The sequence below is a fragment of the Grammomys surdaster genome, unplaced genomic scaffold, assembly GCF_004785775.1.
Source record: "Grammomys surdaster isolate TR1022 unplaced genomic scaffold, NIH_TR_1.0 125876, whole genome shotgun sequence".
Lineage (NCBI taxonomy): Eukaryota > Metazoa > Chordata > Mammalia > Rodentia > Muridae > Grammomys > Grammomys surdaster.
This window is the reverse complement of record NW_021620701.1, coordinates 3,529,349-3,540,277: the sequence shown is the minus strand read 5'-3', so window position 1 is coordinate 3,540,277 and position 10,929 is coordinate 3,529,349. Positions and strand designations below refer to the sequence as shown.

At 38.3% G+C, this 10,929-nt stretch overlaps 1 protein-coding gene across 1 annotated transcript in view; it reads left to right on the top strand.

Annotated features, from left to right (window-relative positions):
- The first annotated feature begins 212 nt into the window (after positions 1-212).
- Positions 213-10,929, top strand: part of Ankrd31 (ankyrin repeat domain 31) — a 171,945-nt gene continuing 161,228 nt past the window's right edge. Inside the window, exons 1-3 of the mRNA XM_028752046.1 lie at positions 213-316; positions 3,837-3,910; positions 4,826-4,935. Of these exons, the coding sequence (XP_028607879.1) occupies positions 213-316; positions 3,837-3,910; positions 4,826-4,935 (288 nt within the window). The remainder of the gene's footprint in view (positions 317-3,836; positions 3,911-4,825; positions 4,936-10,929) is intronic.

Genomic DNA, 10,929 nt, shown 5'->3' with positions numbered 1-10,929 from the left:
GCGAGCTGGGTAGCCCGCGCCTCGACCACCATGCTGCATATCCTGTGCAGGTTTTGGCGTCCTCAGCGCCGAGAGAGGCCTTCCTTTTGTTAGTTTTTTTTTTTTTAATTTTATTTTAAATTCTCAGTTCCCCCCTTCCCACGAAGCGTCCTTTTGCTTGCCGATAAGAGGGAACAAGAGGAAGAGTAATAACTCTTGAGTGAGGGCCGAAGATGGAGAAAGGTGCCCAGGCCTCAGACTCTGACAGTGATGAGACAATGATTGAGGGGTCGGTGACAGAGAACGAACTGGAAGATGAGGAGCTTCCCTGGAGAAGGTGAATCCCATTAGCACCACTGTCGGGCTAGTCTTTCTGTGGTTTTTGAGTGGAAATGGCCGCCAGCCGGACGGAGCTTTTGGGTGAGATTAGAGCTTTCGGGGACAGCTTTGCTAAGAATTTACAAATAGCAGCCGCTGCTATCAGGCCCCCAAGCCCAGCTAGAAACAATATGATGGCGGTGGTCGTTTTATGACATCTTAAAATGCCGTATGTCTCATACTGGGTCTTAAGTACTCTGGCTAGGAAAGAGGACTTACCCAAACTTAAGCTTTGATCTAGGGGGTGGTTCACAGGATTTTTTTGTTTTGTTTTGTTTTTGTTTTTGTTTTTGTTTTTGTTTTTCCAGACAGAGTTTCTCTGTATAGCCCTGGCTGTCCTGGAACTCACTCTGTAGACTAGGCTGGCCTCGAACTCAGAAATCCACCTGCCTCTGCCTCCCAAGTGCTGGGATTAAAGGCATGCGCCACCACTGCCTGGCTCACAGGATTTCTTTTAAGAACTATACTGGGGAGACAGGTTTGTATCAAACTGGAAAAGTGTTATTAGAAAGAATGTGGCTAGAGAGATGGCTCAGTGGTTAAGAGCACTGGTCTTCGAGAGAACCCGAATTAAATTCCCAGCACCTACATGGCAGCTCACTACTGTCTGTAACTCCTGTTCCCGGGAAACTGACACAGTCACACAGACACACATTCAGACAAAACACCAGTGCACATAAAAAATAATAAATAAAATATCTTTAAAGAGAAAAGGTATTTAATCTTATCAGAGCTGTTTTTGAGTGTTTTCTCAGTGTTAGACACATGAATTTAAAAAAAAAAAAGGTTGAAATAGCAAAGCCACTACCTTTGTGAAAACTAGGCCTGAAGAAGCATTTCAGTCTTCAATGTGGAGTTCAGGGATGTGGGTTTGGGTACCCAGAGGAACTCTTACGTCACACAATAATGCGTTTTGCTTTTGATCAGAAGCTTGAAGGTGATCTAAGAATTAACCATAGGAAGAGAAGGTGGTGTTCTTGGATACCGAAGTGGAAGGGTGCAGATGGAGAGATGGAAGAGCACTGAGTTATGTGTTTTGGAATGTATAAGCAGTTAAATCTTTCAGAACTGTGGAATAGGCATGCCGTGATGAAAGGGAACTGGTGAAATTGTTAGGCCCTGTACATCCTGTGTAGACCTTGGTAGTCTACTGATGCTGCTTTCTTGTTCTGGTTTTCCATTCCATGGACATCCTGTGTAGACCTTGGTAGTATATTGATGCCGCTCTCTTGTTTTGTTTTGTTTTGACTCGAGTTCTCTCTGTTGCTCTGGCTGTCATGGAACTCTGTAGACCAGGTTGCCCTCAAACTCTGCCTGCCTCTGCCTCCTGAGTGCTCGGATTAAAAGCTTGCCTGTGGCACCGCTGCCAGGTACTTAAGCTATTTTAAGTGGAGGAGTATTCTGATCAGATTTCTATTTACTCTGCATGTTTTAGACTAGGGCATTTATATATATATGTTTTTGAGTCACCTGGATCCTGTTAAATTGTGGATTGTAGTTCAGGAGTTGAGGTGGGAAGGGGTTAAGATTCTATAAGTATAACAAGTTTCCACTTAAAACTTACTAATGAAGCAAGGATTCCTGTTTCCAAGGAGAGCTTAGGTTTAGGATCAGTTCCAGACTGAGATGATGAGAAAAAGACCAGGAAGTACTAGTGGGGATGGAGATGATAGTGCAAGTTTGAGGAATCTCTGCCAAGTACTCTTGGTAGCTGGTGCGTTTATTGGTTTCTGAACCATCTTGCCAGCCCCAATTTCTCCCTCACCTCCTTTTTGATGTGCTTTTTAGATCTTGACATTTGGTATTTCAAATCCCTGAAATATTTAGTTTTTGTTTTGGTTTTCTCTTGGGCAATCAGACTATCTAATTTTTCATACTGTATCTTTAGGTCCCTTTTAAAAAACAAAGACTTTCTATTTATCATAGGCTGGCTTTGAGCTCAAGGTCTTTTTGTTTTAGCCTCTCTAGTGCTAGAATCACATACAATGAATGGCTGCCTGGACTTAATTAGCCTGAAAGATAGGTTGAGTCTGTCCCTCAAGAACACACTAGCACTGTATTTATGTGGTTGTAAAATAACTTGGCAAAAAAACCAAGCCTAAGAGACAAAGACTTAAATAGTCACATTAAATTAGCATATGAAAGTAACAGTTTGGGTCAAGAGCTGTCCCACAACAGAGATTCTACTACTGATGAAGGCCCAATGTTGTTAAATACTGTTTTTTGACCACTATGTTGAAAGCATGTTTTAATTAGATTTTCTCAGCATGATGTTAGGACTTGTTTGCTAGCGTCTGATACACATAAAATTGAAACTCCATTGTTAAAAATTCAGTATACTTTTAATAGCCAGTGAAAATTGCTTCAAATCTTCAATCAGATTGTAACCTGAAAAATTTCCTTTCAGTTCAGTCTGTTAATTACCCTCCTTTTTTAATGGCTAATGCTTTTCAGTGTTTCATATTTTTAATATTAGAAATATAATAATATTCTAAATATATTCTAGATATTTAATAATATTCTAATATAATAATAATCTATTTAATAATATTTCATTATTAAAATACTGCATCAATGGAATGTGTGCATGTGCGTGTGTGTGTATGTGTGTGTGTGTGATTTTGGTGTTTTAAGAATCTTATTCCAGGCTGGCCTGTAGCTCACTGTATATAGCCCAGGTTAGCCTCGAATTCTCATGACTCCTCCAGTGTTAGTGTCCCAAGTGCTGAGATTATAGGCATGAGCCACAGCATACAGCTGTGATTTTGATAACTGAAATTTTGAAGTTTGTCTCATAATTTAGAAGACTTTCATTCAGTCACAGTAATAAGAGTCCTTCATATTTCCTCCTTGACCCTAGTTGTTTTTTTTTTCAAAACTCGCATTTTTGTGCTCACTGTTTGGAATGGCACCTCTTAAACATTTGCATATGTGCTTGTGGGTATTAATGTGCACCCTTAGAAGACTGTAGGAGGGTCAAGCCCGCTGTGTGCAGCACCACCTCTGGGCATGTAGTCCTTAACAGTATAAGAAAGCAGGCTGAGCCATGGACAGCAAGCTAGTAAGCGGCACTCCTCCATGGTCTTTGCTTTGGTTCCTATCTTGAGGTTCCTGCCCTGATTTCCTTTGATGATGAAATAAATCTTTTCTTGCAAAAGTTACACTTGATTGTGGTATTTTATCACAGCAATAGCTAGGACAATCCTAAGACAATCAAGTACTGTTACTATCTATCCCTTGTCCCCTAAATCAAACATAATGACAAAATATTTGAAAAAATGAATATGACTAGGTGGACATTTTTCTTCTTGGATAAATTCTGTATTAAAGTATATGTTTCTTAAATAGTGTTTTGAAATATTAATATTTATAGTAGTATAAGAGAATTTTAGCAATTTAAATTATAAAAACAACACTTAAAATGTTACTCTATTATTGAAATATGTAATTAAACTGCTTTCTTTTTTTGCATTCAAAAGGTTGCTCTTGAATCAAGACCCAACTTTTAGATCTGAGTTCTGTTTTCATTCTGGTATAAATGGGATGCAGAAAGGTGAGAAAACCTTTTACTAGATATTGTCAGTGTTTAATTTATTTTTTCAAGTAAATTCATTGTCTTAATATAATTTATTGAATATTCCATTTTATTCTGTTTAAAACACTATGGTTATAGTAAACTAATATAAGTTGTTTATTTATTTGTGTGTGTATGTGGAAGGCATGTGCCACACAGTGTGTGTGTATTGGCCAGAGGATGACTTGTAGGAGTTGGTCCGTTCCTTCTACCATGTGTGTTCTAGGGATTGAACTTAAGGTTCAGGCTTGGCAGGATGCAGCTTTACCCACTAAGCTGTCTTGCTGGGCCATGGCACATTAAGTTCTATATACATTTAAATGTAAATTTCTATGTAAGTGCCTGTTTTTCACTGCCATTCATCTGTGTGACTTTCTGTGCCTTTAGTACATTCATATCCTAAGCTCGTAGTGTATTTTGAAGAAATCATAGAGTTACTTCTGAGGCAACTGATTTTGAATGACAAGGTGTGTTGTAGCTAGGGCTGCTTTAACAAAATGACAAATATCCAGCTACTAAGACATATCCCCAGCACCAGTGTATAAAAATTGCTTACACATACTCATTGTATTCCTTCATCCTGAGGCCAAGAAATGTCAAACATTGTTTTGTTCAATGCAGCATTACCTCCTACTATGTAATAATTTAAAAATATTGACATATAAAAGTGACAGTTAAGGAAATATGATGTATAATTTTTTGGACTGTGCTAGGATTTGAACCCAGGCTTCATGTATGCTAAGCATATACCCTACCATTTAATAATATATAATGTTAGTCTCCTGTCAAATAATTTTTAGTGACATTTTATAGTATTTATAAAATTCTTGAATTCTTCTAAAAGTAGAATAATAAAACTATTGAGAGATATTGATTAATTATATTTCATTACAGGCATGCATTCTCCTGTGATTCAGCTTGGACTCAAACTCAGAAAGGACTCACAAGAGCAAAATAATAAAAATAAGGTGTTGCCTGCTCTTAGTGAGGACCTAATGTTACAGGTATGCCGGTGTGGTTTGAACATATACCTATCAAAAGCTGGAACTGCTATCTATGGCATATTACTAATTACAAGTTTTTTTTTTGTCTACTCATATTTTGGTTCTCTTTTTTTTGTTTGGTTACTATACGTTTTTAAAACAATCATTTAATTTCGTTGTAAATTTGATGAAGGTCATTTGTTTTAGGAGGGGGATTTAAAATATTTTCTTTTTCTCTCTTTTTCCAGTTATCTTTTTCAGTGGAGACAAGAAAGTTAAAGGATAAAGTTAAAGTTAGAAATAAGATATACTGATTAGGATTTTCATTTCTATTTTGTGTCAGAGCTCATTTTAAAATTTGTGAAGAAATATCAATCTTTGTAGTATAATTTGAGATACACAATATTAAAAGCCTTTTGTTGTTTTATGTGTGTTAGTACATATTTGTGTATAAACAGTTATTTGTTTCTCCTTAGTGCAAAAACTATTAGGAGAAGCCACATATTAGTTAGCACTCTGGCCAGCTAGGGATACCTACCTGTAAAGTCTTAAGGAATGGAAGTGAAGATACATACTTTTTCCTGTTTGTTTTGCAAGACAGGATCTTTGTAGTATAGGCTTATCTGTGACTCACTACATAGCTCAGACTGGCCTTGAATTTAGAGCAGGCTTCTGCCTACTTTTCTTTTTTAAAAGCAAACAGAGGTTTATTAGAAAAACTTGAGCAGGGCAAAAGTGTGTTGTCCAGGCACAAATAACCAACAAGCTAGAGAATGAATCCTGGATGGAGGTTTCTGCAGTCTGGATTTTTATTAGGGCCTTTTTCCCTGGGGATTGGGGGACTATCTTTAGCTTTCTGAAAGACTTCTCTGCCATTTGAAGAGGAGGGGACTTTTTTGTTTGTTTGTTTCTTTTGTTCTTCCTAGATGGTCAACCTAGGTCTCTTATGGCACTATTTTGCCTAATGAACTGTTAATGGAGTGTTAACAGTTCCAAAGGTTGCTCACCACAGGGAATTTTTGTTTTCAAAGAACAGTGAGACTGTTCTACTGTTCTTTGCTGGGGCAAAATACTGTCAAGCAATTTAAGAAGGGAAGGATTTATTCTCCTTTACAGTTAATGAGATCTATCTTGGTAGGAAGGCTGCCTTTGTCTCTTAAGTGCTGAGACTACAGACAGGAGCCACTATACCTAACTCGTGCGTGTGTGCATGCGTGCGTGCGTGTGTGTAAAGGGATGCACGTGCATTTGTATGTGAGGGTTTATATGATATCTGGTATTTATTTTAGTCCTTTGCCACCATATTTTTTGAGGTAAGATCTTTTGTGAATCTGGAGTTAATTAATTCTGATAGGCTGACTGGCCAAAAAGCCTCAGGGATCTTCCTGTTTCTGCCTCTCCAGCACTGCTCTTACAGGTACAAACAACTGCACCAGGCTTTTATGAGGATGCTGTGGGTAGAAATCAGGCTCTCATGCTTGCAGGTCAAGCACTTAGTGACTGAGCCATCTCTTTAGTCTCTGTTTCAGTAGCAGGAATGGCAGGAGTTCCAATGGTGACTGAAGGTATATTTAATACCACAGCTAGGAAAGTTTATTTTACGAATTATTTTTGATAAAAAGAGGAAATTCAGTGCTAGGTATTCTTCCTTGAAACTGAAATAGCTACATTTGGCTTTTAATACTTTGTTTAACATTTCCTTTTGTGATTTCTAAGTTAAGAAAAAAATAACTTTTTATCTAGCTTCTATAACTGAAATGAGAAGTCTATATGTCTGTATGTAATATATGTGTGTATGTAATATATGTAATATATGTGTGTATGTAATATATGTAATATATGTGTGTATGTAATAATATATGTGTGTATGTAACATATGTATGTATCTTTTCCCTTGTGGTTCTGGAGATTGAACCTTTACCCTCTAGTCAAGTACTTTGCAGTAAATTATGTTCCTAGCCCTTACAAAAAAATTCCTATTTATTTTTATAAGCATTTACTATGCAACTTTTTCCCGGGCTCCCACTTGTACCTTAAAAAGAGTATGACTTTGACTCATTTATTACCATAGTTCTTAGAGTAGCTTTTTAAAAATATAGATTACCAGATCTGTACTGGGTAGAACCTAGACACATTCTGTGTTAGCGTCTCTGAGGTAATTTCTGAAGACCACCAATTTGGGTGCAGTTGCCTTAGATACTTCTGAGTTAGTGGATATGTCTTCTAAAGATTGTCATAAGATACTGAGTTAGCCATTTGTTTGTTTTAAAGTTAGGCTGTGAAAGATAAATGAGGTACTTGATATTTGTCCCTCTTTTTAAAATTTTCATTGGAAAACTAGAGATACCTTTTAACCTTTCTTTATACCTCATTTGTCTTGCGTTATAGTAAACAGTAGATAATGAAGTTGAATCATTTAAACATCTGTAGCATGTTTATTAAATTATTTTCCAAATTGGCATATGTTCCCACTTTCATCTAGCTTTTGCTATGAAAAGAAGCCTTTAAAATTTAGCTATCTGAGGATTTAATATATCAGAAATAAAAATATGGAAAGACATGAAAAGATGTTTTAGAGTTTTTTTTAAAAAATATTTTTTAACTTGAGTCAGACTTCTAAATAAATTCTACCTAAAAGGGCAAACACCAGGCAGCAGTAAAGATCTTCAGGAGTGTCTTCTTCTGTAAAATCTCAGCCTTGTTACTTTGGAAGAACTTCAAAACCTTTTCTTCTTTCCTGTCAACAGACTTAGAACTGTTCTCCCAAAATAGCATGTCCTTGGTCCAGCAGCCCAAAGTAATCAAAAGTATAGGTCGATTTAATTTAACAGCCCCCTTTTTATTTAGGTGTGCTCTATTTTGACCTCTCTCATAGAGGATTTGTAAAACGTCACAACCATAAAATTTATAACCACTTTCATTTTGATAATTTAAAATAATCAAAACAATTTAAAACAATTTTTATTTATTGACACAGGGTTTTTTGTATAGCCTGGGCTAACTTGGATTTGCTCTGTAGGTTAAGCTGGCTTTGAACCCACAAAGAACATATCTGTCCCTGTGTTTGTCTCCCAAGTACTGAGATCAAAGGCCAGGATTTATAGTATAGCTGTGACTTCAAATAGAATGATTTCCAATTTTTTGAGAAACTGCAGATTGATTTCCCTAGTGGTCGTATCAGCTTGCAATCCTACCAGCAATGGTGAAGTGTTCTTCTTTCTCCACATCCTTGCCAGTATTTGCTCTCACCTGAGTTTTTGATCTTAGCCATTCTGATCGATGTGAGGTAGAATCTCAGGATCATTTGATTTGCATTTCCCTTATAACTAAGGATGTTGAACATTTTTTTAGGTGCTTCTTGGCCATTCGAGATTCCTCAGTTGAGAATTCTTTGTTTAGCTCTGTACCCCATTTTTAATAGGGTTATTTGTTCTCTGGAGTCTAACTTCTTGAGTTCTTTGTATATTTTAGATATTAACCCTCTATCAGATATAGGGTTGGTAAAGATCTTTTCCCAATCTGTGGGTTGCCATTTTGTCCTATTGACAGTATCCTTTGCCTTACAGAAACTTTTCAATTTTATGAAGTTCCATTTGTCAATTGTTGGTCTTACAGCCAGAGCCATTGGTGTTCTGTTCAGGAAATTTTTTCCTGTGCCGATGTGTTTCAGGCTCTTTCCCACTTTCTATTCTATTAGATTCAGTGTATCTGGTTTCATGTGGAGGTCCTTGATCCACTTGGACTTGAGCTTTGTACAAGGAGATAAGAATGGATCGATTTGCATTCTTCTACCTGTCGACCTCAAGTTGAACCAGAACCATTTGTTAAAAATCTTTTTTCCACTGGATGGTTTTGACTTCTTTGTCAAAGATCAAGTGACTTTAGGTTTGTGGGTTTATTTCTGGGTCTTCAGTTCTATTCCACTGACAGACCTTTTTGTGCCTACCAATACCATGTGGGATTTTTTTTTTTTATCACGGTTGCACTGTAGTACAGCTTGAGGTCAGGGATGGTGATTCCCTCAGAAGTCCCTTTATTGTTGAGAATTATTTTTGCTATCCTGGGTTTTTTGTTATTCCAGATGAATTTGAGAATTGCTCTTTCTATCTCTGTGAAGAATTGAGTTGAAATTTTGATGGAGATTGCATTGAACCTGTAGATTGCTTTTTGGTAAGATGGCCATTTTTATTATGTTAATCCTGCTAATCCATAGCATGGGAGATCTTGGCATCTTCTGAGGTCTTCTTCAATTTCTTTCTTCAGAGATTTGAAGTTCTTGTCATACAGATTGTTCACTTGCTTGGTTAGATTCACACCAAGGTATTTTATATTATTTGTGACTATTGTGGAGGGTGTCATTTCCCTAATTTCTTTCTCAGCCCATTTATCCTTTGAGAAGAGGAAGGCTACTGATTTGTTTGAATTAATTTTATATCCAGCAACTTTGCTGAAGTTGTTTATCAGGTTTAGGAGTTCTGTGGTGGATTTTTTTGGGTCACTTAAATATACTATCATATCTGCAAATAATGATATCTTGACTTCCTCCTTTCCAATTTGTATCCATCCCTTTGATCTCCTTTTGTTGTCTAATTGCTCTAGCTAGAACTTAGAGTACTATATTGAATAAATAAATATTGAGAGAATGGGCAGCCTTGTCCCTGATTTTAGTGGGATTTCTACAGGTTTCTCTCCATTTAATTTGAGGTTGGCTATTGGTTTGCTGTATATTTCTTTTATTATGTTTAGGTATGTGCCTTGAATTTCTGATCTTTCCAAGACTTTTAATATGAAGGGGTGTTGTTTTTTGTCAAATGCTTTTTTCAGCATTTTCTAATGAGATGATCAAGTGTTTTTTTCTTTGAGTTTGTTTATGTAGTGGATTACATTGATGGATTTCTGTATATTGAACCATCCCTGCGTCCCTGGGATGAAGCCTACTTGATCATAGTGAATTATTGTTTTGATGGGTTCTTGGATTTGATTTGCAAGAATTTTATTGAGTATTTTTTTCATTGAGTATTTTGAGTATATTTGTTCATTTCAATGAGTCATTGGTCTGGTTCAAGTGCTCTGGCTTCTATGATACCATCAATATTGGATCTGCATCCAGACTCTCCCAGTTACTTGCTGTTGTGCTGTGTCATGGAGATCCTGCAGCTTTGGAACAGCAGGACTGTCCCTTTCATGTGTCCCAACCATTCACAGATGATACAGATTTTGGGATGGGCCCATTCAGAGCTGTGGATCTGGGCCTGGTTGGTAACTGAGCTTGTCAGCTTGCTGGCTCTGCCTTATCAGCACCACCAGGGCGAGCTCTCCAGCAGTGCTGTGGCTAGGTTACCCAGTGTCACCATCAGCAGGAGGCAGGGTCATCTCTCCTGTTCTCATATCCTCAGGGTGGCTTACCTGCACCCATGCCTCCTGAGCCAGCTCCACTGTGCTGTCCAGTTAAGGTGCAGACCTACTCTTTCAAGTGCTGCAGCTTGTGAGGGGCTGGGCCAGCTCTCCTGCTCTTATACCCTCAGGGCTGGCTCACTGGGGACTTGGCCATTAGGACCAGCCCCACTGTGCTACCCAGGCAAGGTACAGAGCCCGCTGTCCCATGTGCTATAGCCAGTGAGGGAACTGAACTCTTCTCGGCTACTGAAGGTGGTGAAGAAGGAGGGGAAGTGTGTTACCCCTGAATCCACTCACCTCTTCATGCCAGATGAGTGTCTGGGCCAGCTCTATTGCTGTCACCCTTAGGGTCTCCTTACCTGTGCCACCAGGGCCTCCATCAGGGCCAGTTCTACTGTGCTGCCTCGATGAGATGCAGGAACTGCTCTCCTGAGTGCTATAGCCAGTGAAGAGGCAGGGCCAGCCCACCTGTTCTCCTCACCTCAGGGACTACTGCTGCAGGTGGTAAGGGCCAAGGAGGGGAGAGGGTCTCCCTCCCTCTCTCTCTCTCTCTCTCTCTCTCTCTCTCTTCCACACACACACACACACACACACACACACACACACACACACACACAC